Source organism: Myotis myotis, unplaced genomic scaffold, assembly GCF_014108235.1.
Source record: "Myotis myotis isolate mMyoMyo1 unplaced genomic scaffold, mMyoMyo1.p scaffold_m19_p_6, whole genome shotgun sequence".
Lineage (NCBI taxonomy): Eukaryota > Metazoa > Chordata > Mammalia > Chiroptera > Vespertilionidae > Myotis > Myotis myotis.
In genome coordinates, this window is record NW_023416368.1 from 13,887,059 (window position 1) to 13,913,562 (window position 26,504).

At 51.0% G+C, this 26,504-nt stretch overlaps 1 protein-coding gene across 1 annotated transcript in view; it reads left to right on the top strand.

Annotated features, from left to right (window-relative positions):
* Positions 1-25,622, top strand: part of CCNJL (cyclin J like) — a 44,951-nt gene extending 19,329 nt beyond the window's left edge. The window contains exons 3-6 of the mRNA XM_036315496.1: positions 5,246-5,459; positions 19,851-20,153; positions 21,706-21,865; positions 23,542-25,622. Coding sequence (XP_036171389.1) covers positions 5,246-5,459; positions 19,851-20,153; positions 21,706-21,865; positions 23,542-23,965 — 1,101 coding nt within the window. The 3' untranslated portion in view covers positions 23,966-25,622. The remainder of the gene's footprint in view (positions 1-5,245; positions 5,460-19,850; positions 20,154-21,705; positions 21,866-23,541) is intronic.
* The last annotated feature ends 882 nt before the right edge of the window (positions 25,623-26,504 follow it).

Consider the following 26,504-nt stretch of genomic DNA (forward strand, 5'->3'; position numbering starts at 1 on the left):
AAACTCCATCAGGGCCACCTGTCCCTGGGGCCCTGCCTGGTCATCTGCTCACCTGGGAGCACATGCTCTCCTGTGTGTGACTCAGATGATAAAGAGCCAGCAGCCTGGGAGGGAGTCAGGAAGCCTCTGCTGCCCCTCCACCGCTCTACCCCTCTTCATCTGTGCCCTCCCCGCAGCCTTACGCTGGCCACACTGAGAGGAAGGTCACCCTGCCTGGCTGGTTCCTGCCCCCTTCCCGCCCGCTGGCTGCTGAGCGCCTGCCAAGTGCCTGCCAAGTGCCTGCCTGATCCCAGAGCGCTTTCCAGGCCGCCCGCCCGAGCAGGCTGCTCTTTTGTTTCTGGAATCCAGGCTGCTCAGCAGAAGGGGCTGCTTCGTGCGCCCGGCTGCGGTGGCCTTCAAGCTGACTCAGGTCAAGAGTGCTTTGAGGGGAAGGCGGCTGCTTAGAGCAAAGCCCTTGTCATGAATGCCTTCCCCCCTAATTGGGTTAGGGAAGGAACCAGCTGGACCCGGGAACAAAACAGGACCAGCACGCAGGCGTCCCGCATTGCTGTTCATCTGCCAAAGAATCGCCCTCCTCTGAGTGCCGGGAAGAAGCCGAGGCTCGCAGCTCCTAGTTCCCTGTGGCTTGGGAGCTCTGCGGAGGGGACAGGCAGGGCTCCTTGCCTGCGGAGGCCCCCGGGCCCAGCCGTACACCCTCAGGGAGAAAGGGTCGTTCCACCGTCCAGAGCAGAGCCTGACAGAGGCAGAAACCTCAACTTCCCTGAGGGCTGATTGCCCAGCTTGCGGGAAAGGCCGCTAAGGCTTCACATGTATGGCAGCACGACCCCCATTTTCCAGATGAAGACACTGGGGTTTGGAATCCACATGCCCAGGCTAGTAAATAGTGGAGTTGAGATTCCACCACAGAACTGCCTGTCTCGACAATCTCTGCTAAGCTGCTCCCCCCATATGTTGGGGAAGGAGTGTATTTGGTACAGGAAGGGATGCCCCTGTATTCATTTTTGTGTATTGAGCAGAAGGTACAGAGATTTGCCATATACCCCCCAACCCCCCCCACACACACACACCTTCAGAGCCTATTATCACATCTCCCACCGAAGTAGTACCTTTGTTACAATCGATGAACCTACACTGACACATCATTGTCCCTCAAAGTTTACATTAGGGCTCACTCTTGGCGGTGTACATTCTGTGGGTCTGGACCAGCCGTGGGCAAACTACGGCCCGCGGGCCGGATCTGGCCCGTTTGAAATGAATAAAACTAAAAAAAAAAAGACCGTACCCTTTTATGTAATGATGTTTACTTTGAATTTATATTAGTTCACGCAAACATTCCATCCATGCTTTTGTTCCGGCCCTCCGGTCCAGTTTAAGAACCCATTGTGGCCCTCGAATCAAAAAGTTTGCCCACCCCTGGTCTGGACAAATGTTTACTGAGATGTATCCCTCATTATAGCATCATCCAGAGACGCTTCACTCCCTAAAAATCCTCTGTGCCCTGCCTGTTCATCCCTCCCTCTCGCCCAGCTTCTGACCACTTATCTTTTTACTGTCCCCATCGCTTTGCCCTTTCCAGAATGTCCTATAACTGGGATCCTAGAGTATGTAACCTTTTCAGATTGGCTTCTCTCACTTAGTAATATGCATTTACATTTCCTTTATGCCTTTTCATGGTTATTCATTCTTTTTCCCCTGTGCCAACATTTTTTGAGCACCTGCCTCTGTGCCAGGCACATCCTGGGCACTGGGCAAGTGGTGTAAGCAACATGGGCATGGCCCCTGCTCCCCAGAGCTAGAGTTAAGCAGGGAGAGAAACATAAGGAAATATTTGACATTGGAGAACAGCGTGCTAAGAGAGAGAACAAGGGGGCCTGATTGGGAGTGAGGAGGGGTCGAAAGCCTTTCTTAGGAAGGACAATTAAACCAGCATCTGAGGGACGAGCAGAAACGGGGATGAAGAGCATCCCAGGCAGCTGCCTGGCTCTCAGAATGCTGCTTACTCTTGAGACTAGCCTTTTCCAGGAAGCCCTGCCTGCTCACTCCTTCTTGACATGCATTGCTGCCCCTTCTGGAGGTCCATAGCTTTTGCTTCTCTGCACCGATGGCTTCCTGTGAGAATCTGCTCAGGCCTTTTCCCAGGGAAGCGTACAGAGGGAAGACCGACAGTGTGTTGCTTTGAGCTCTGTTCTCCCAGTTGGCACAAAGGAATATCCAGAAAGAGTTAAGCTTGGCTGAGTTGAGCAGGGAGGGGAGTCAGGATGCTGCATATCTGACTGATATTTTGGGGCTTTGAACTGCCTCGATGAGGGCAGTGCAGCCAGGCCGAAGTTCACTTGGCTGACTTCCAGTAGCTGCTGGGACAGAGCCCAGGAATCTGAGATTGTGGTTGCTTCTTGTCAGGAGCCTTAAAGCCGTAGGGCTCAGAGGAAATGCACCAGTAGCCTGCAAGCTCGAGGGGTGGGGAGGCGGACTGCTGCCCACATTGGCTGCTGCTACTAGCTGTCAGGCCATGACCCAGGAGGAGGCTGGCTGAGAGATCATGCTTGGCCACTCTATCCCTGTGGACACCCTGCTCTAAACCCTTCGGTGGCTTCCTGTTACCTTCAGGACGGGACAGATATCTTAGCCGGGCATGCAAGCTGGGACCCTGCCACCCTCCCAGCCTGCTTTGTCCGGGCATACCCCGCCTGTCTGGTTGTTCCACGCGCTCTAGATTCCCAGATGGAACACCTGTGTGGCTTTGCAGGTGCTGCTTGTCCTGCTGGGCGTTCTTTCCTTCCTGCATCCTCAACAGGTCAAGTCCTAGCTGTCCTTCCAAACCTTGGCTGGATAGATCTCTTTTGCTTGAAGTCCCCACTGACCTGCTGCTCTCTGCAGACCACCACACCTTCCTCTGAGCGCCCTGGGCACTGAGTACTCACCCCTGCACGGCTGTCTACCTGCCCTCCCTTCTCCGCCCCCTCCCTCCTTTCAGTTCCTCATTCATAGTTATTGGGCACCTCACCATGTTTCAGTCACACTGGGTGATGGGAGTTTGAAGTCCCATGGTTGCTGAATAAATTCAAATAATGAAGATGGCCCTAACCCAGTGATGGCAAACCTATGAACGCGAACTCATTTTTTTGGTTGATTTTCTTTGTTAAATGGCATTTAAATATATAAAATAAATATCAAAAATATAAGTCTTTGTTTTACTGTGGTTGCAAATATCAAAAAATTTCTATATGTGACACGGCACCAGAGTTAAGTTAGGGTTTTTCAAAATGCTGACATGCTGAGCTCAAAAGGTTCGCCATCACTGCCCTAACTGGTTTGGCTCAGGGGATAGAGCATTGAACTGCGGACTGAAAGGTCCCAGGTTCGATTCCAGTCAAGGGCATGTACCTTGGTTGCGGGCATATCCCCAGTAGGAGGTGTGCAGGAGGCAGCTGATTGATGTTTCTCTCTCATCGATGTTTCTACCTCTCTATCCCTCTCCCTTCCTCTCTTTAAAAAATCAATAAAATATATTTTTTAAAAATAATGAAGATGGCCGAAACCGGTTTGGCTCAGTGGATAGAGCGTCAGCCTGCGGACTGAAAGGTCCCAGGTTCGATTCCGGTCAAGGGCATGTACCTGGGTTGCGGGCACATCCCCAGTAGGAGATGTGCAGGAGGCAGCTAATCGATGTTTCTCTCTCATCGATGTTTCTAACTCTCTATCTCTCTCCCTTCCTCTCTGTAAAAAATCAATAAAATATATTTAAAAAAAAAAATAAATAAAATAATGAAGATGAAGAATACCCAAAGAAGTCAACCCACAGAATGGGAGAAAATGCTTGGAAATCATACATCAAAAAGAAATTAAGCTGGAATAAAAGCTTCTCTCCAGGCTTATAAAATAAATGAATGAATAAATAAAAGGTTAAAAAAAAGAAGGATCCACTGAAAGACTCCCAGTCTCGGATCTGTTGCTAGTTAAATAGAGCCGGCGGGAGGTGGGGGAGTGCTGTTATAGGACTATTTCAAACTCAGGTTCTTCCTATGTAAACATAAGGCGAGGAACTAATTAATTCAGGCTTTGAGCACTTTCCATGGCAAAGTTCTGGGCTCGAGAGAGAGCTGTGCTTTGGCGTCAGGCTCTCTGGGGGGCACAGCCAGGAGAGAAGAGATCCCAGCATGCATCTCAATTCCAGCCTCACTTTCCCAGGGGAGACCTCCCAGTCCTCAGAGAAGATGGGCCTTCTCACCGTGGACAGAGCTTTCCTTCCTAGTCCACAAATTCTGTCAATGTCTTAGTTGCTCACCATCTCTCCTACCGGCCCATAAACTCCTTGCGAGTGAGTGATGTGTCCATCTTATGTTTTCATAACAGCTTTACTGAGATATCATTCACATACCATGAAATGTACCCTTTTAAAGTCTACAGCTCAGTGCTTTTTGTACATGAGTATTTGGGAGTTCTTTGTACTATTATTTTAACAGCTGTTGTACGTTGAATTATATATATACATATATATATTTCAGAGAAGAAGAGAGGGGGCGAGAGAGAGAGAGAGAGAGAGAGAGAGACATCAATGATGATGAGAGAGAATCATTGATTGGCTGCCTCCTACACAGACCCCCACTGGGGATCGATCCCGCAACCCGGGCATGTGCCCTTGACTGGAATCGAATTTGGGACCCTTCAATCCACAGGCCTACGCTCTATCCACTGAGCCAAACCGGCTAGGGCTGTACGTTGAATTTTTTTAAAATTGTCTCTCACGATCCCAGCCACAGAGGGAATCAAGCTGTGGACCCTGAGAGGTTCCTGTGTGCTGGGTGCTTTATATGCATCTTCCATTTCATCCTCAGCTGCTGAGGAGGAAACAAGGGTGAAGACAGGTGACCGGGGGGCACAGCCTGTTTGGGCAGCAGAACCCGAATTCAGATGTGGGTCTCCTACATCCTGTTGTGGCCTGTGTATCTCCAGGAGTTATCCTTTCCCTGGGAATGGAGCTGGCTGCCTCCTTCACTGGCCCCTGTCATCGGGAAGGTGCCTGACACTTTCTGAGCCTGTGCTCGGTGAGGGTGGATGGGGCGCGGTCCAGGAGTTCCTGGAATAGAGGGGCTGCCATCCTGGGACTCGAAGGAACGCGAACAGGATGTGGAGGGAATGGGTGCCCTTTAACCAGCCAGAAGGCAGGCTCGCGCTCTCACCTTTCTGGGACATCCTAGGCTCTCGGGAGGTGGCCCTGACCACCCTTCTGCCCTGCCCGTTCCAGGAACTGAAGCTGCCTGCCTTCCGGGCCCACTCCCCGCTCCTGAAGAGCCGGCGGTTCTTTGTGGACATCTTGACCCTGCTGAGCAGCCACTGCCAGCTCTGCCCCACAGCCCGGCACCTGGCCGTCTACCTGCTGGACCACTTCCTGGATCGCTATAACATCACCACCTCCAAGCAGCTGTACGCCGTGGCGGTCTCCTGCCTCCTGCTCGCAAGTACGTGGAAACCGCTCCTTCCCCTGGGCTGCCGCCTCCTCCGTGAGCCTGGGTGCTCCCAGGTCTTTGTATGTCTCTGTGGTCTCTGCACGTCTTCTCTGCTCATCCCAGCTGAATGGGAGCTAATGTTATTAGTAATAATCATCAATATTTTCTTTAGCATCTGTAATGTACCGGGCTAAGTGATAAGGATTTTAGCATCTTGATCTTTTATTTTTTATTTCATTTTTTATCCCCACCCGAGGATATGTGTTTTTTATTGATTTAAGAGAGAAAGGAAGGGAGGGAGGGAGGGAGGAAGGAGGGAGAGAGAAAGAGAGAGAAACATCAATGTGAGAAAGAAACATCAATCATGCCAAAACCGGTTTGGCTCAGTGGATAGAGCGTCGGCCTGCGGACTGAAAGGTCCCAGGTTCGATTCCGGTCAAGGGCATGTACCTGGGTTGCGGGCACATCCCCAGTGGGAGGTGTGCAGGAGGCAGCTGATCGATGTTTCTCTCTCATCGATGTTTCTGGCTCTCTATCTCTCTCCTTTCCTCTCTGTGAAAAACCAAAAAAAAATTTAAAAAAAAAGAAAAAAAAAAAAAGAAACATCAATCAGTTGCCTTCCGTATGTGCTCCAATGGGGGAATCGAACCCACAACCTTTTGGTGTATGGGACGAAGCTTAAACCAACTGAGCCACCGGTCTGGGGATCGAGCCATGTACTTTTAATTAACACCCACTTCCTTATTAAACAGTGAGTTTCAGGGAGGGAAAGGAGCCTGAGACATAGTAAGGCCTCAAAAACATACATATTTATGGGATAAATGACATCATGGAGCGAGGGTTTCTTTAAAGCTGGGCTTCCATACTTCTCCAGGTTGCCCTTAGTATAGATACAGGTGGACTGACAGCGGAGCTGAATGCCCCAAGGTGGCCAGCGGCCATCATAACATCCTTGGATATCTAGTATTTTCCCCTTAAAATTCAATCCGATTTTACAGTTTCCACCACAATATGTGATTATCCTGTTCCCCCACCCTTGGGTCCTGCTGTTGCCCTAAGGAGACAGCACCCGGTTTCTCCTGTTTCTCCGGTGGCTCTGTCTGCTCCCGGCAGCCTGCCATGAACCCCCACGGGCACGGGCACGGGCACGGGCACGGGCACCCAGTTCCAGAAGCTTTAAACTTTTCAAAATTACGCCTTGTTTTCCACACTGGCACCTTCCACCTGCTGTTGTTTATCATCCCTTTAGCTGCGTTGGGCTCACAGCCTTCCCGATTCGTGATTTTCTCTGCCTTGAGCCAGCTGGGTTTCCCATGCTACACAGAGGAGCCAGCCTGGCTGAGTCCACCCTGTTGGCTGCCTCAAAGTCCCCATCAGCATGCAGCTCTCTTTGGTCTTGGGAGGAGATGTGGGGCGTGTGAGGCATCCCTGTCAGCGGAGGGCAGAATGGGCATCGCATTTCAGGCGGCCCAGGAGAAGCCTGCGCCGTGGCCTTTGGCCTGCCGCTGTCTGTGATCTGTGGGCTGCATCGAGGCCCGCCGGGGGCAGGGGACTTAGATTTCCATGGGACCACGCAGGCTCTCCCCCAGCGACTGTCTGGGGAGCCGGGACACATGAGGCGCACACTGGAGACTCCTTTGTGCTGCTGGGGCTGTGGCCGATGGAGGGGGCCCTGCAGACAGAGAGGCAGACGCCCCCACCCACATGTCTGAGGGCAGCAGCCAGCCTGGAGCGGCAGGACGGGAGTTTTCAGGATACCTGCCATATGCTCAGAGGCCCAAGGGAAGAAAAGTTTCCATGACAGCCTGAAATCCTATTCACTCCTCCCTGCCCTCTCCCCAGGCGGACTGTCAGCCCCAAGGGGGGTCACCTTGCCGCAGGGCGTTTGAAGTTCTGCGAATTCTATACCCAATAATTCCCAGATAGATAAGAGGAGCCACAGTTCTTCCTGCCCCCACCTGTCAGTTCTCAGGTTTTGAGAGCTGCTTCCAGACAAGGGCCTTTGCACAGATGGAACCTTTTCACCTGTATACAGGCTCGTCTGCCCCATAAAACGGGCGTGGGTTCAGGACCCATATTTATAGGCCTATGGAAGGAGGTGGAAAGAGAAACAGCATGTAGGTTGTTCCATAGTGGACCAGTGGCAAAGCCACCCCATTGTCATATCTGAGTTAATTGTTTGGATTTCCCCTACTTAATACAGGACAGACTAAAAATAGTCTAGCTATAAATATATTATAAATTGAGTAGACTCCTTGTATCTTTCATCTCATACAGCACCCCTCTTCCAACTCTTTTTTTTGTTGTTGTTTAAAAGGATCATTTGAGCCTGGCCAGTGTGGTTCAGTGGTTGAGCATCAACCTACGAACCAGGAGGTCAAGGTTTGATTCCCAGTCAGGGCACATGCTGGGGTTGTGGCTCAATCCCCTGTAGGGGCCGTGTAGGAGGCAGCCGATCATTGATTTCTCTCTCGTCATTGATGTTTCTCTCTCCCTCCCTCTCCCTTCCTCTCTGAAATCAATATATATATTTAAAAGGATCATTTGAAAATATGGAAACCTCACAATTTTCAGGTGAGTTGATTGGGACAGTGTGAGATCATCCTGTCATTCTGGCGACAGCAGCTTCGTTGCTTACCTGCATACCCAGTCCTGCGCCCATCACTTTACACACATATCACAGGCAATCCTCACAAGCAGCCTGTGTGGTTGTGGTGTCATCTCCTCATTCTATAGGATCAGAGAGGCTGAATAACTTGCCCAAGACCACATAGCTCAGAGTTTTATTTTTATTATTTTTAATTGATGTAAAATTCAGACCACAACATAAAATTCACCATTTTAACCGTTTCAAGGTGTACAATTCTGTGGCATTTTGTACATTCACATGGTTATGCACCTGTCACCTCTGTCTCCTTACAGAGCGTGTTCATCACCCCAAAGGGAACCCTCGGACTCATTAAGCAGCCACTTCCTGTTCCTTCCCAGTCCCTGGCAACCACTCATCTGTTATCTGTCCATGCAGATTTGCCTATTCTGCATAGTCCACATAAAAGGAATCATATAATATGTGGCCGTTTGTGTCTGGCTTCTTTCACTTGATGTTTTCAAGGTTGTCTGTACTGTAGCAGGTATCCATACTTCATTCCTTGTGGGTGAATCCTGTTCCATTTTATGGATGTACCATCTTTGTTTATTCATTTGTCTGTTGGTGGGCGTTTGGGCTATTAAGAATAGTGCTGCTATGGACATTTAGGTACCAGTTTTGTTTGAAGACCTGTTTTTACTTCTTTTAGGTATAAACCTAATTGGAAGTGCTGGTCAACTGGTAATTCCATGTAGAACTTTTCCAGTAAATTGGAGGTTTGCTTTTGCCTGGTTGTTGCTGTTCAGAGATGGCGGAGTGTTGCATCCTTAGCGCCAGGCAGGAAGCAGCTAGAGGAAGGACAGAGGGTGGGAGAAAGCCAGAGGGCAAGAGCAGTACCAGTGGCCTTTTTGCTAGGATAGCATGGCCTTAAATGTAAGACCTTATTATTATGATATAAGAAGCGTGAAAAATCTTTTTATTGTAAAAAAACAAAAGGTAGAGAACTACCTACTATAAAAAATTAGTTTCCTCCAAAACCCATAGTCCTATTTCCACAGTTTGGTATGTATTTTTCCTGTCCTAGATATACTTATGTGTTTTCATAATTGGGAAAATTTCTTTTCATTTACAGGGATGGGAGGGGATAAATCTCATATTATACCCATAGAAACCGCCCAGTAAACAAAATTGCCAGATTCTCTTCCTTCCTCATTCTTCCTCTTTCTCTCCATCTGTTGCCTATCCCAGTCTCTAGAGATAACTTCTGGGAGCAGCAAGTTCTTGTGTCTTCTTCCAAAATGGATCTATTATATTTTCTAGAAATGTTCTGAGCATATACAAACACAGTCAGGCCTCATGATTTGAAGATTCTGTACCTGCAAATTCGCCTACTCACTGAAATTCAGTTTTAAACCCAAAACCAGCACGCCTAGAACTCCGGCAGCCATTCAGGGACATTGCAAAGCAGCAAAACATGTGAGGCGCCCAGCTTGTGTGTTCCCAGCTGAGATGGAACGAGGCAGCCCACTGCTTCTTGTCTCAGCTCTCATAAGTCCTTTTCTCAGTCTGTTTGGTGCCATGTGGTCTCATTTTTCTTATGTTGAATGCGTGCATGTAATGTGCCAATCGTTGACTGTTTCCCCTGAAAGCTGCTGCAACATCGGTGGGGCACCTTCTCCTCCCTGGCATCTCGGTGGCGGTCACCCAGCACAGGGCGGATTGGAAAAGGTGGTCCGTCACGTGAGGGCCACGCTGCACAGATCCGGGCCCTGGGCCGCAGGGTTACAGCGCAGCGGGCGAGGACATGGTGATTTTCCAGTTCCTGTTTCCGTCCCTGCAGACTGGCAGGCCTAGAGTTATTTGGGGGGAAGGACTTTGTGTGTGTGCCTGTCAGACAGCTGGCTGGGCTGGAAACTCAGAAACTGTGCAGTTTGTCTTAGCAAGTCTGCTGCCCAGACCTGTTTGTCCAGGGCCTGGGGTTCTGGGCTCTCAGGGTTGTGGTGTGTTTTTTGTGTGTAGGGGGTTGGGGATCTTAACCTGCATGAGTTCATTGAACATGCAGTGTTCAGGAGCCCTTGACCCCACACAGGTAAGTCATCCAAGAACATTTATTCGGCCTCTGCTATATGCCAGACGCTGTGTTCAGCGCCGGGGAGATGGCAGTGAATGGAAGGAATGTATACAGTCTTTGTCATCGAAGAGGATTCTTTTCACACACATGTACCTACTATGTGCTGAGCCTGAAGACAGTGGAACACATCACAGACCAAGTCACTGTCTGAAAGAAGCAGCCTTCAGTCCAGGCATTGCCCACAGGTCTCTGAGTCCATGCCAAGAATAAGCTAATTGCCCTTCTAAGAAAAACCTAAGTGTCCTTCCTGTTAGGAGAACAGCCTGGCTCACCCAGTTAGCGGGAAGATGACCGGGACGTTGATGTCAGGCACCTATCTGCTCATCGTGCTACATGCCGTGTGGCTGCTGGAGCTGGGAGTTTGTTTTTGTTTGTTTTTTATTCGCTTTAACCTTGAACTCTATCTGTAGTGAATGCTTGTGTCTTGTAGGACCTTCTCCCCTGTTCACACACGCCCAGGGTTGCGTTATACCCCTTCTCCTGCTCTTGCTGATGTGGCGGAGGACCCTGGAGTCCTTATTCGTTAGGTCCTTTGTTCCCTGGGAGACCCACCCAGAGGGTTTTCCAGTGAATGACTCATCCTTGCCTCACCTAGGGGACTCCCCTCGGTGGAGAGGTCACTCCCCAGGTCACGACAGCCCACCCTTCGCTGGGCACCCACAGCCCGGTCAGCATTGGTTGTGATAGTCCCAGCAAGGCAGCCTCGGCTGGTTTAAAGCCCCTCGCAGACCCGAAGGAAGTACACCAGCCTGTCACACCCTGGGAGGGGAGAGGAGGGAAGAGGTTGTTTTTAGGGTAGTGGTGTTTGCCTGAATTTTCGAGGCTGTCTTCAAGGAGCATGCCTCTCCCTGCCTCCGAAGTCGTCGTTTTAATTATAAGCATTTCAGTGTCTAGACAGGAAGTTTCTTCTTTGTCACTGACAAGTTGGGTTTCTGGAACTCTTCTAGGAAAGTCTGAGACCTCCTGACCTGTGGGCACTTGTAAAGCAGATTTATGCCAGGATAGTCTTGGACTAGGGCAGACCCACGTTCCAGAACCTTCTTTCGCAGTTACTCTGCCAGTTCTGACTTCTAGGGTCCCTTCAGTTGCTTCTTGTCTTCTGAGAAGTTTAAACTCTTTTTTCCATAGTGGGAGAGTAATATTTATTTCTTGTAGAAAATGGGAATATAGAAAAAAATATAAAGAATAAAAGAAAAATTAGTTGCAAGCTCAGTACGGTTTTTTAATATATAATCAGAGTTTGAGGGAGGAGAACAGATTCTGGCCTCAGTGATCATGGAATGGCTAATATTTAATGCATGTTTATGTGCCAGGCAGTAGTCTGAATTCTTTGCATGGATTTACTCATTTAATCCCCAGAACAATTCTATGTAGTAAGCAGTATTATTTCCCCCAGTTGACAGGAGGAAACTGAGACCCTGTAAGTTAGATAACTGGCCCCAGGGTGCATGGCTAGGATGGGGACCCATGGAGCTGTCCCTGAGTTTTTTTTTTTAATATGTTTTTATTGATTTCAGAGAGAGGAAGGGAGAGGGAGAGGGAGAGAGAGGTAGAAACAACAATGATGAGAGAGAATCATTGATCGCCTGCCTCCCGCACACCCCACACTGGGGATCGAGCCCACGACCGGGGCGTGTGCCCTGACCAGGAATGGAAACCATAACCTCCTGGTTCATGGGTCAGTGCTCAACCACTGAGCCACACTGGCCTGACAGAAAATATATACCATATATTTTATTGTATTTTTTAAAGTATTGCTTTATTTGTTTGCAAGACTGATGTTTTCCCCTCCTTTTATTGGTCGGGCTGTCTCTGAGCCTTTGTTCTCAGTCACTGTACAAGAGTGGCCTTTGCCGTAGCAGATCACTTCCTAACATGGCTGCACCGGGAAGACTCGGCCAGCAGTGGAGAGGTTGCTGGGGGACCCTGGCTCCGCTTTCTGAGCCACGTGGTAGCTGACCTGGATGGAAACTTTAGCCCTCAGCACCGGGTCTCGTGTCTGGAGCGGCTCCCCTCCTAACGGGAATAGCCAAGATTGCCTCTTCTCTTCCTTTTCCTGCTCCCAGCAGAGGTTGGAAAAAAGGGGCCCGGGACCTGTGATGCCCACGCCTTTGGCACTGCCCAGAGGACTCACTCTCTGCTCTTCCTGGATGCACGGCCCCGTCTGGTCCAGAGCAGCCCCCACGGAGCTAGGCGTGAACATTCTGCACAGCAGTGACTTTCCTAACAGGAGGCAACTCTGTCTCCGCACAGAGCCCTGGCTCGACCCTGGCTCCAATGCTCCAAACCATTTATATGACAAGTGCCCCCTGCCCCGCAGCCCCTGCTTTTATTTTTATTTACGTATTATTTTCCTCCTCACCTGAGGATATGCTTATTGATTTTAGAGAGGGGAGAAGAGGGGAGGAGAAAGGGAAAGAGAGAGAGAAACACTGATGTGAGAGAGAACATGGATTGACTGCCCTCTTTACGTGCCCCGACTTGGAACCAAACCCAAAACCCCGGTATGCACCCTGACGAATTGCACCTGCAACCTTTCCGTTTATGGGATGACACTCCAACCCACCGAGCCACACAGGCCAGGGCCCACAGCCCCTCCCTGCTTTTAGGCAGTCAGTGAAATTATCTGGGTCCCGTGGAAAGCAGAGCACAGAGGAGTCAGCGATTCGCTGGGGCCACCATGTGAAGTCACCGCACCAGTTGCTCCATCCTGAGACAGGGAAGCCCTCAAAGCCAGCAGGGAAGCCAGCGTGTGTGACCCAGCTGGCCGAGTGCAACCTCTGACCTGGGAGGCATTTTTTTACAGCTTCTTCTCGAAGGAAAAAGTGACCTGCAACCTCAACTGTAGCCTATTTCCAAAGTTGTACTTAGGAATTGATCCAACCTGTCAGACATGTGCATTCATTCATTCATTCATTCATTATCTGTCAAGGACTACTGTGTCCCAGATTCCAAGATGCAGCCTCAAACAGGACAGCCCTACTTTTAAGAGGAAGGAGTGAGGCACAGTAAAGGAGCCTTTTCTTTGTTTCCTGAGGAGGGCAGGGAGCTGAGCCTGGGATTGGAGGCCTCTTTCTCCAGGACACTCCATAACTTTCAGATCCCTGGGGTGGCCATAGATCTCTGTCATTCCTGCAGCAGGTGTTTCAGGGCAGAGTGGGGGGATGCTCCCTGCTCCCCATTCCTTTGGTCTTCACAGCTTCCTCCCTTCCCTGAAGACTGCCATGAAAATGCTCTTGTAGCTGGAGGGTTTGCCTCCTCTGTCCCTGGCTTTCTCTCTCCCCCACATCAAATCTTGTCTGGAAACTGAACTGTCTGCGCCTGTGACGCTGATGGCTCAGTTGGTCCTGAACCGAGCGGAGGTTTATAAAGCTGAGCTGGATCCCGTGTTGCTGAGCACTGAGCACTGAGCACCCTCCTCAGCACGCTGAGCCCTCATGCCATCCTCACCACAGTTCTGTCTGCTTCTGTCCACATTGCACAGGCCCCAGAGGTGGAGACTTGCCCCAGACCACACAGCTGGCAGGTGGCCGAGCCTCCTAGAGCCCAGATGGTCATCGTCAGAGTGCGCTCTGCCCCTCTGTGCTGCATCGCAAAGTGAAACAGCCTTTTAGAGGGGGCTGGCCTCCGAGTAGTTTCCTGGCTTCCCCATCAAATTGATTTAAAGCTTGTCTCTTTTGTCTGCTGAAGGCGTGAGCAGTTCCCCCTTTGGGGATGAGTAGGAAGCACCCCTCTGCCCTCTGATAACTACAGAAATCCAAAGAGTTGTTTTGTTTTTGTGTGTGTGTGTTTTTAATATATTTGTATTGATGTCAGAGATTTCAGAGAGAGTAAGGGAGAGGGAGAGAGAGAGAGAAATATCAATGATGAGAATCATCCATCAGTTGCCTTCTGCATGCCCTCCTATTGGGGATTGAGCCAGAAACTGTGCCCTGACCAGAAATGGAACCACAACTTCCTGGTTCATAGGTTGGCACTCAACCACTGAGCAGCACTGGCCAGGCTGGTTTGGGCAGCGTTGGGTATCCTTTACTATAGAAAGTATATTGGTGGAGACTCACTCTTCAACTTCAGTTCTCTCATTGGAAACCAAGTCCTATTGACCATGCAGCCCCTTAGTGGACAAGTTCTGGGGTTGAATGACTTTACAGCATGAGCAGAGGGCAAGGTGAAGACAAGAGTATTTGTGGGGAGCAGGGCGGTTAGATGGAGAGGGGCTGCAGCTGGCCTGACCCCCTCATCCCTGGGATTTCCTTGTGGAGACACTGGGATTTCAGGGATCCTCGTGACTATATTAGAGATGTCCTACTTGTGGTTTAGAAAACTCTGAACTTTTGGAGGCATTTATTCATTCACTTAAATCCCCCCTCTCCCCCCTCCCCCCCAAAAAACACAACTTTATAAAGTATTAACTTTATGCCAGTGGCTGTGCTAGGTGGAGGAGATCTGGGATGTTCTAGAAGACAGATGTGGCCCCACCCTCACGGAGCAGACAGCCAGACTTATTTTAACGTTGTCCCTTACCAGCCAGCTGGATGAGGGGGCAAGTCCACCTTTCTGAGCTTCTGATTAATGTGGAAAAACACTGCCAGCCCCGGGGTTGTTAGCAGAATGAGCAGAGTGTGCTGTGTAGGGCATAGAAACCAGTCCTCTGAGGCTTCCCCTCCCTGGGGCTGCTGGGCTTTCAGCTGCCTGAGGGCTGTGGTGGAGCCTGGCCTGCAACTGCCCTGCCCTCTGGAGCTCACATCCTGGTGTGTGGACTCTCTGCCTCTTTTTTTTTTTTCATTGATTTCAGAAAGGAAGGGAGAGTGAGAGATAGAAACATCAATGATGATTGGTTGCTTCCTGCATGCCCTCTACAGACAGTCCAGAATAGGAGACCAGTCTTCCGGTCTTGTCTTTTTTTTTTTTTTTTTTTTTTTTACAAGACAGTTGGCCTGGATTCATCCAAAGAGTCAGTGTCATGAAAAACAGAGAATGAGACTAGAGACATTTGCCAAGTAAAACAGCCTTTTAGAGGGGGCTGGCCTCGGAGTAGTTTCCTGGCTTCTCCATCAAATTGCTTAAAATCTGTCTCTCTTGTCTGCTGAAGGCGTGAGCAGTTCCCCCTTTGGGGATGAGTAGGAAGCACCTCTATGCCCTCTGATAACTACAGAAATCCAAAGAGTTGTTTGTTTTTGTGTGTGTGTGTGTTTTTAAATATATCTTTATTGATTTCAGAGAGAGAGAGAGAGAGAGAGAGAGAGATAAAAATATCAGTGATGAGAATCATCCATCATCCAAGACCCTATGTGAGCCTCGTTGGATCCTATATCTTTTTAAAAAAAAAATTATAAAGATATTTTTGGGTCCCTTGCAGAAAGTCAAACATGGATTGACTATTAGGAAATGTTATTGCATTAATGCTGGTGTTCTTAGGATTGCTAATAGCATTATGATTGTGTAGGAAAATGACCTCAGGATAGATGCTGAAGTATGGGAGGAGAGGGGGAGGGAAGCATGTCACATCTGCAACTTCACATGAAATGATTGAGCAGAACCAGTATTTATATACACACTTTTGTGCCGCGCGCACAAACATACACACACACATCAGTCAATTAGTGAATCGGGGTGAAGGGTCATCTCAATTCATAAATCTTTTCTGTGGATCTGAAAATTTTCTAAATACATCGAACAAGTTGAAGAGAATCTGTGGCTCTTGTCTGACTTGGAAAGACAGGCTTCTGTCCCCCATGCTCCCCTGGGGGGCCTGCCGAAGACTTCCAGGCATCTGTGCTGTTTGTCTTGTCGGTCAGGAGCAGGCAGCCGAGTGGCAGCGCTTGGTGGCGGCGGCGCTGGGGACAAAGGACTGGCCCCACTCACAGTCATGGTAGAAGGGGAGGAAATGTCCGCCAGGCACGTGCAACACCAGGAAACTCATAAACTCTTTTCTGGCTGTGGAATGTTTGGTGCTGGGGAATCGTCGCTGAGCTGTGGGCAGCTGGCCAGCAGTTAAGAGCCGGGGCTGTGAGGTCGCTCCCAAGTGTGGAGTCGAGTTCTCAGAGCGCTGTCTCTGAGTCTCTGGGGGTGTGAACAGAACCTACCTGGGGGGATGCAGTGGGTGTCGAGCACGAAGCACAGTGCCCAGCCCAGCCTAGGACTCCAGCCGGGGGCTCGGGGCAGCTCTGCGTGCTGGGCATGGAGGCTCTTTCCACTCCGCATGGCCACTCCATCTGCACCTGGGCGTGCTCCTGGGTGGGAAGTGGAGGCCTGTGGAGTTCAGTGTGTTAGGTTCAGAGCCAGCACACTGCGGATTCAGACCCCCCTCTGCCTGGCCTGGCCTGTAGCATGGTGGGTCCCCAAGAAGCAGCAGGTGTGGTCAGGCTCCTCCGTAATCATGGCCCCTTCCATTTCCGGGTATTCCTCTTGGGCCTGGTGGCTGGGGAACAAGCAGAGCTCTGAAAGGTTTGCAAAGCACCAGGGGCCGGGAGGACACTAATCTGATTGATCGCATCTGCCAGTCGGAATAGATTGCTGGCTGCCAGCAATGCCACCCCCAGCACAGGGCATGTTTCTGCTGGTACTGTGACCTTCACCACGCCTCCTTCTGCTACTGGGAAGAAAGAGATCCGATGTGTCGAGTGTCTGTGAGTAGTTCAGTACAAGGTTCAGGAAAACATTGACAATTTTGCACACACACAAAAAATAATAATTTAAAACTTAAAAATTTTTTATATATATATTTCTTTTTAAATTGCACAAAAGATACATGATTATAAGAAAAAAGGTAGAGAATACAGATAGAGCTCATTAGAGGACAATTCAAATGGCCTAAAATTTCAGCCCTAACCGGTTTGGCTCAATGGATAGAGCGTCAGCCTGCGGAACTCAAGGGTCCCAGGTTCGATTCTGGTCAAGGGCATGTACCTTGGTTGCGGGCACATCCCCAGCAGGGAGTGTGCAGGAGGCAGCTGATCGATGTTTCTAACTCTCTATCCCTCTCCCTTCCTCTCTGTTAAAAATCAATAAAATACATTTTAAAAAAAAAATTTTCACTATCCAGAGACAACCATTCCTTCTCTCAGTGAATACTCATTGGGTACCTACTGTGTGCCGGGGACTGTGCTGGGACCTGGGGGCACAGCGGGGAATGGGCGGGACATGGTTCTGTCCTCATGAGGCTTAGACCTGCTGCCCAGGAATATTAATGCTCAATTAATATCTGAGCGTGAGAAGTGCCTTGGTGACATCCAGTGGCCTCCGAACTGAGCTCTGGAGCCCAGCCTGTGTGGCTCAGTGGTTGAGCATCCATGAACTAGGAGGTCACAGTTCGATTCCCCAGTCAGGGCACATGCCCGGGCTTCAGGCTTGATCCCCAGTGGGGGACATACAGAAGGCAGACGATCGATGATTCTCTCTCATCATTGATGCTTTTCTCTCTCTCTCTCCCTTTCCTGTCATTGAAAGTCAATAAAAACATATTTTTTTAAAAAAAAATGAACTGAGTTCTGGAGGACCCATGATAAGGTAGGTGAGGGGACCAACACTCCCAGCTGGAGGAGGGTCTGAGTTCCATGGAGCTGGATCCTGTGCTTGGGATGGAGGGCATGAGGCGAAGGCCAGGCCCCCCCCAGGGTTTTAGCTGTACTAGAGGCTCTTCCCCCTTGGGCCTTGCCTTTACCTGCCTGAGCGGCCCCTACATGGACGGCGAGGGAAGGTGTGTGTGTGGATGGAGAGGGCTCCGAAAGGAGATGGGGTGTAAGCTGCTCAGGAAGCGGTCCGCAGTCTTCTCCGCTCCTCACCGTGTTGTGCATTTCCACTCGCTCAGCTCCTCCCTGTCAAAGGCCAGAGGTTGGTGTCATGCCACCTTCGTCCACTTAGAGCAGTGGTTCTCAACCTTCTGGCCCTTTACATACAGTTCCTCATGTTGTGACCCAACCATAAAATTACTTTCGTTGCTACTTCATAACTGTCATGTTGCTACTGTTAGGAATCGCAATGTAAATATCTGATATGCAGGATGGTCTTAGGCGACCCACAGGTTGAGAACCGCTGACTTAGTGGGTGTTGTCGGGCTCGCCAAGAAGATGGGCACACAGGCTTCTCAGTGACATCGCCTGAGCCTTGCTGAGGACTTGTCGCATCTGCTGCAGGGCAGCCTGCGGTGGTTCCCTCCTTCTCTCTCCTGAGCGGCGCGAAAGCCCCGTGAGAACTGGGTCGGCAGTGCCGGCGGTTGTGCACAGGTGTGCGGGCACGTTGGCTGCTCCCTTCGTTGGCAGACGTGTGCTTGAGCACAGCTGCCTCTTCTGACACTCGCTCAGCAGCTGCTCGGCACCCAGAGAGGTTGGGCTCGGGGGCCACAGGTGACCCGAGCGAGGCTGGGACGCAGGGCTTCCTGTCTGATGGGGGGTCGGGCAGAACGTGGGGACTGTGGTCAGGGAAGGCTTCCAGGAGGCAGTGACTCTGAAGGTGGAGAACGAGGTGAGGTTGGCCGAATGAGGAGGGGGTGGGGCAGGGAACTCGAGACAGAGGGCTGTGTAGACGAGGCTCGCAGGCAAGGAGAGCACGGTGCCCTCAGAGAATTGCAGTGACAGAGGCCCCAGCCGGGTGTGAGCAGTTTCCCCAGTGTGAGGGGTGTGAGGCCGGGAGGTCCCCCGCAGCCCCACCTGCAGAGCCTCCCCCAGTGGAGGCTGCCAGTTCCCACCCACGGCCCCAGCACCTCGACCCTCGGTGGGCCAGACCCCCAAGGCCACCGGCTGCTTCTCTGTCCTGAGGATGCCCGCCGGGCGTTCCCTTGACCGAGGCTCAGGTTCTACATTGTTCCTCAGAATTTCTTGTAGGGATTGGCTCCGGGTGTCCACAGTGGTGATGCGCTTGATGCAGGACCCTTTGGGGCTTATTCTCTTTCCTGTCTTCTCCCACCTACCAGTCTTTCCGAGGCTCACCTCCCACACACTCTGTTTCTGAGAGCACCCTAAATAAAAACCCACGGGTGGAGCTTAAACTCAGTCCTAAGAACAACGGGGAGCTGTTGAAGGGCTTTTCCACATCTGGGGAGGGGTGGGGGAGGACAGGGTCATTGTGACTATGGCCTGACCCTCTCAGTGGTTCTCAACCTTCCTAATGCCGCGACCCTTTAATACAGTTCCTCAGGTTGTGATGACCCCCAACCATAAAATTATCTTCGTTGCTACTTCATAGCTGTAATTTTGCTACTGTTATGAATCGTAATGTAAATATCTGATATGCAGGATGTATTTTCAGGGGTCGCGACCCACAGGTTGAGAACCGCTGCTCCTGGGGTGAATTAGTTACGAGCAGACGGGAGAGCCCACCTCATTCCCCAGGCCCTCGCTGTTCTGACTGCTAGTGAGGACCTTCTGTGTTCCATGTGCTGTTCTGAACTTTTGGAATGCATTTTGTCATTGTCTCTGGGGGTCTAGATTCCACTTTACAGATGAGAGTACTGGGGCACAGAGAGGGTGAGATACCTGTGCCTGGTCACACAGCTGGAAGTGGTGGCTTGGGGATTTGAGCCCAGGTTTGACAGGCCCAGTGTCTATGTTCGTACTTGCTCGGCAGCGGGGCCTTTTGGTTCTCCATCCTCTCTGCCGGCACCGTCCAGGCACTTGAAGGTGGACCTTTACTAAATTCCTGTGTGCAGGCCAGTGCTGTCGTCCGGTGACCCCTGCTTCTCCCACAGGTAAATTCGAGGACAAGGAAGACCACGTGCCCAAGCTGGAGCAGATAAACAGTACGAGGATCCTGAGCAGCCAGAACTTCAGCCTCACCAAGAAGGAGCTCCTGAGCACGGAGCTGCTGCTGCTGGCGGCCTTCAACTGGAACCTCTGCCTGCCCACGCCCGCCCACTTCCTGGACTACTACCTCCTGGCCTCCGTCAGCCAGAAGGACCAGCACTGCCACAGTTGGCCCACCACCTGCGCGCGCAAGACCAAAGAGTGCCTCAAGGAGTATGCCCACTACTTCCTCGAGGTCACCCTGCAAGGTGGGCCCAATGTTGGGACCTATGACCCCTCCCCCACCACCCAGGGGCCAGGATCAGGTGGCACCAAGAGGCATGCATGTCCCATCTAGGGAGTTCTTACCGACGGGAGCCCATCCACCCAGATCACTCCCATTTTGCAAGGGATAAACAGGAAAGGAACAAAGATTCACCCAATGTTACCAGTATTGTGTAAAAGAGAAATAGCAGCCTATTACAGGCGACTGGTATTCTATAACCTTCTGGTCGCCTGTTAGTGTTTCTTATGGTAACCTGCAACTTGCAGATGATCTAAATAGGACAGATGTGCAGATAGGTCAGTCTGGAAGAGCTGTCATCACACAGATGGGTGGGGGAGGGGGCTGTGTTTACGTCTGCTCTAGCAATTCAGTTACCCTGTTTAGGGGCTGGTATTCAGATCTCACTCTTCCCAGTGTCTTAAAATCTAGGTGTTAGGTGAAATACTGGGTCAGAAATACAACTGATACAGCCACCCAGTAACCCACCACAAACCAAAATTTGTCATGTGTAACAGAATCAGGAAGTGTGATATCCAGTATTAATTGAGTGCTTACTGTGTACCTGGCACCTTATTTTAGTGCGCTGCATACATTATCTCATCCGAACCTCCCAACAACTCCACATAAAAGTCATTTCTGCTATTCAGTTTCCTCAACTGATGCTCAAAAGGTGAAGTAACTTACCTAGAGTCATTGCTAACATTTGAACCTGGGGAGTCTTACTCTGTGACTGATTGTACCTGTAACCATAATACCACCTTGACTAATTTCATACTATAACAGGCAAGTATTGAAATCATTGAAAATCACAACTTAAGGCAGCATGACAATGCACTGATAATCAAGTATAATTCAGGAACATTATAGGGATTTCAACAGTTTGCCTTTGCATGTAAGTAATACAGGCCAAGTCACAAAATATCCTAGTGGGACGTTAAGCTTTCTCAGATCATTTCATGGGGTCTGCGTATATGAAAGCATCGCATGGTACACCTTATTCACATGATCTGTTTTTATTTGTCATTCATACTTCAGTAAAGCCAATTTGAGTGAGGAATATCAAACTGCTATAGCTACTCATTCCTACATTCATTTATTCAACAGATTTTTATTGAGGGCCTACTGGGATGCAGGCTTTGTTGTTATTAATAAGTAGCTTCTGAAATGACATGTCATTCACCCCTAACAGCCACAGTAAGGACAAATGTTTTGTAGCCCATCAGCAAACCCATTGCAGCCCCCAGGCTGACATCAGAAGTCCCAGACTGAGAGCCAGGGTGCTTAAGATTCAAGAACTTCATGCTGTTTCCACTTTTTCATCGAGAGAGAGAGAGATAGAGAGAGAGAGAGAGAGTGTGTGTGTTTGTGTGTGTGTGTGTGTGTGTGTGTGTGTGTGTGTGTGTGTGTGTGTGTCACAGCAGTGAATAGCCTTGAACCTAATCATTTGTCTACCGATTTAGGGGGCACAAGGCAGGCAGGGCACCGGGCTTCCAGGCTTGGCTTTATGATGCTGACTGCCTCTGTTTCTCTTTCAGATCATATTTTCTACAAATTCCAGCCTTCTGTGGTCGCTGCAGCCTGCGTTGGGGCCTCTAGAATTTGCCTTCAGCTTTCTCCCTATTGGACCAGAGACCTGCAGAGGATCTCAGACTACTCCCTGGAACATCTCAGCACATGCATCGAAATCCTGCTGGTGTAAGTTCCCCTTCAGTCCTTCCGGGTTTCTGAAATGTTGAGGTCCCACCTGTCCTGAGGCCCGGTTCAGGCGATTTCCTGAAGTCTGAGGCTTATGGTGGGTCTCCCTGCTAGTGTCTCACGTCATGTGGGCCGTGGTGACTCCTGATAGAATTGGGGTTTGGGGAGTTGGTCCTTCTTATTTTGGTTAGCTTTGGGTTTGCAGCTTTAAGATCAAGGAGTGAGGGAGAAGAGGGGTTGTGTGCATGTCTGGGCTCTTTGATCTGAGTCTCAGGGTGTCAGTCAGCCTTATGGATGATCAAAATTCAGGGACTCTCATTATAAGTTGCTTTCTCAGATGTGGCCACAAAGCTGACCACAGCTAAGCCCAGAGTGGCTTCACGTAAGAGGCCACCACTTCCTTGCAAGGATCCCTGGGAATCTTGGGGAGAAAAACGTTCAGTGTGTCAGAGAAGATGCTTAAAGGCATCGTAGACCCAGCACCATGAAACTGACATCAGAGTGGAAGAGCTCAGTGGCGAGCGACCTCAGGAGGACAGATAGGACAGAAAGGTCCTACCTGGCTGCACCCAGTCCCTCTTGCACCTGACAGGTGGCAGCATCTCCTGTGTGCACAGCCCCACTGAACCCGGGGCCAGGTCCCTAAAGAGTCACCTCTTGGTCTCCTCATGTGGGAAGCTTTGCCAGTAGCTGCCCGTGTCTCATTCCTCTGAAATGTCAGTTTCTCATGCCTCGGGCCTTGTTTTAAAACCTGTGCCTTCTATTTTATATATTTTTTAGTTTGTTTTTTTAAATATATTTTAATGATTTTTAGAGAGAGAGGAAGGGAGAGGGACCCAGAGAGAGAAACATCAATCGGCGAGAGCAGAACATCCATCGGCTGCCTCAGGCACGCCCCCTATTGGGGATTGAGCCACAATCTGGGCATGTGCCCTGATTGGAATGGGACCGGTAACCTTGTGCACAGGACAGCACCCAGCCAATCAAGCCACACTGGCCAGGGCTGAAGCCAGAGAACGCGGTCTGGTCTGAGTGCTGTCAGGTGCTCTGGATTCTTAGCCGCCAGCCCTGCCTCTTCGTGGCTGTCACACTGGGATGGCCCCCTTCTCCGACCTGCTGCAGCCCCTATTGGCTCCTTTCTTACATTCCCCTTTACAGATGGAGAAACTAAGGCCTCATGGGCAACTTGCTTCGGGTCTGCTAGCTCAGGAGTGACCTGGCTGGGTCGGAGCTGCCGGGAGGGCCTTGAAGGCAGAGGTGGTGCTCATCTAAGCACTGGGAGCTCTGCCCTTTTGGCGGGCACTGCCAGGTGTGGTGTGCAGGGGGGAGCGGGAGCAGATGGGCCCTCCCTGTTGGAGGTCACACTCGGCACAGTGGGGAGCCAGGTAGCAACCTGGAAGTTATCACCTGGAGTGTTAACTGCGAGGTGGGGCAGTGCAGGGGCTGCAGGACAGCAAGGCTAGTTTTGAGGGCTCAGAAGAGGTTTTTATAAGACGTAGATCCACGCTGAGGTCTGGGGTTAGTCGGACGGTCACTGAGGCAAAGCTGGAGGCAGTGAGCACAGGCTGGGCAAGGTCCAGCGGGAACAGCACACAGATCCCACTCAGCAAGGCAGGTAGAGGCGCTCAGGTGTCTGCCTTTAACCGCCGGGTCTCACCCAGGCCCTTCCCTTTCAGAGCCTATGACAACGTCCTCAAGGATGCCGTCGCGGTCAAGAGCCAGGCCTTGGCCATGGTGCCCGGCACATCCCCAGCCCCCACCCAGATGCTGTTTCAGCCCCCTGCCTACCCCGCCCTCGGCCAGGCAACGCCTGTGGCCCTGGCGCAGTTCCAGACGCCTGTGCAGGACCTGTGCTTAGCCTATCGGGACTCACTGCAGGCCCACTGTTCGGGGACCCTGCTCTCTGGGGGCACGAGTTCATCTGTCCACTCCCCGTACCCCTCCCTCCAGCCTCTGGACGTGTGCCCCGTGCCCCTGCCCGTGTCCCTCAGCATGCAGATGGCCGTCGCAGCCGAGCCCAGGCACTGCCTCACCACCGCCTACAGAGGCAGCTACTTCAGCGGGAGCCACGTGTTCCCCACAGGCTGTTTCGACAGATAGGGCCCTCTTGGGCTGCCCAGGGGACCTTGAAGACCCAGGCCGAGGAAGAAGACATTGATGAGGGAGCTCAGTGGAGCCAGGTGACTGGGAGGCCATCCCAGCAGAGCCTCATTGCCCTTCGTAAGGAAAATGGACCCAGAGCAAAACGGTCCCTGAGATACCTCACCCAAGAGCATTCCTCTGGAAAACGCCTTTCACAGGTGCCTGGGGTGCAGGGGCGAGCCGAAGGGCCGTCCCCTGGAGCAGGGCCCAGAGAATGGAGAAACCCCCGGTAGGAGGCCGGGAGTCTGGGAGCTGGATGCAGACACCAGTCCACAGGCACGTCCCGTGCTTAGCATCAGAGACTCCCTTATTCTTTGCCGATGGCAGCTACACCACTGAAGAAGAAGGGGAAGCCGGACATGTTCTCGGGACCCCGGTAGATGTCGGATCGGGTGCTTTTGTCTCCCTGGCTCTGTGCCGGGGCGTGTGTGTGTGTGTGTGTGTGTGTGTGTGTGTGTGTGTGATGCCTGAGCGTCTGCTTTCTGAGGCACGGTGCGCGGCTGTCTTGCCTCCAATGTCGAACCTAAAACCTTATTCACCCTTTTAGACATTTCACGTGCTGCTGCTTCCCGAAGTGACCTAGCTTTCTGTTCAGTAAGAAGTCTTGTTTACATACTGTATCAGGGATTTTGTGATACTTGAACATTCCCTAGGAGAAAAACAATGCCGATTGCCGCACTGCCTGTCTCACGCCCGGGCTGTTCCTTTTAACCCCGGCTGGTGGCTGACCCGAGGGTAGTGGCAGAGCTTCCTTTGCAAGAGCCTAGGGCTGGGGAGAGCCACTTTCCCGCCTTTCGGTTCCAGAAGAGTCCGCACCTTGGACGCTGTGTTCTCCTGTAGAACTTCAATAACCACCCAGAGGTGAAAGTTGAAAGGCAGACTAAGGTTTAAGCCAGCATCCTCACCTCCCTCTACCTGCTTCGAGTGCGTGAGGGTAACCCATCCTCGGCCTTGAGTGTGGCTAATAGCAAAGGGTAATAATGTGGAATGTGTGCTTAACGCCAGCTGGATTTGGGGAGCGGGGGTGGGGGCGTGTAGGACACCACCAGTGACAGGCAAACGATCGGTTGGATCAGAAGCCCGTATTGGGGTGTCTGCCGCGAGGGGCTCTCAGGGCCACTCTGATGGCCATGTGCAATATGTGTTTATTCCGACTCGTGGCTGGTACTCATCGTGGTTGTGTGTGGTTTTTGTTGGACTGGGATCGGGGAACACACTGTTCACCCAACAGAACTGGGAGGTGCAGAGAACCACGGAAGCATTTGTTTGTTTGTTTTTTAAGAAGAACCCAGGTCGGTTTTGTTGACTCACTTGCCCGTCAGGTGGCTGCCAGGATGGCGGCTGCGGAGTCGGTCCGAAGGTGATGTTTCAAGCAGGACAAAGCCTCCGCGTGGAAGCGGGATGAGAAGAGACTGGACGTGGGTATGGCGCTGCCACCTTGTCACATTCGCATAGGAAACTGCACATTCGTTTGTTTTTCTCCTTTTCCTTTGCCAACCTCCTATTTATGTGCGACTGGTTTGGATTCCAAGTTATTGTGTCTGTTTATTCTGTGGCTGGGGGCTTGTGAGGGGTCCCCAGAAACAGGCGTCTCGCAATAAACACATCACCTGCTCTAGGTCTCCGAGTTCTCTTCCTCGTCCTCTTCTCTCAGCCAGCTGCGCCCCACTCCCTTCCACATCAGCCCCGAGGGCGTCTCACTCATGCTGAGAGCTTGTGGGGGATGGGCCACGGCAGCACTGGCTCCTGTGGAGCTGGGCCTGGCCCTCTGGGGACTTGGGCAGCTGAAGTGAGTAAGGGTTGACACCCCGGCTCCACCACTGAATCAGTCAGGGTTCTCCGGAGAAACAGAATCATATACACTGAGTGGCCAGATTATTATGACCACCTGACGTTTGTAGGCAAATTAGCTATAATTTCGCGCTTAAGTTGCTAGAGGGCCAGAGCATTATAAATAGGGAAGCAAGTTGTTTACCACGACAGTAGAAGGGATTTTTTTCTGAAGATATGGGTAAACAATGCGATTTAACAGCCCTTGATATATATATATATATATATATATATATATATATATATATACACACACACACACACTAGTGGCCTGTTGCACGAAGATTCATACAATAGGCCTTCCTTCCCCTGGCTGCCGGCACCCAGACCTTGAGGCTTGGCTTCTCCGCTCCAGCCGCAGCAGCGAGGCTTGGCTTCTCCGCTCTGGCTGCAGCGGAGAAGCCAAGCCTCTTCAGTCTTCAGTCGCTTTCAGTCTTCAGTAGTCTTCAGTCTTCGCTCTGCACCTGCATATGCAAATTAACCGCCATTTTGTTGGGTTAATTTGCACACTCATCCTAATTGGCTGGTGGGCATAGCAGAGTGACACCAATTTGCATGTTTCTCTTTTATTAGTGTAGATATATATATATATAATCTCAAGTGAGATTTATTTTAAGGAATTGGCTCAGCCTTGCAAATGCCCAGCTTAGGGTCGATGTCAAGGTTG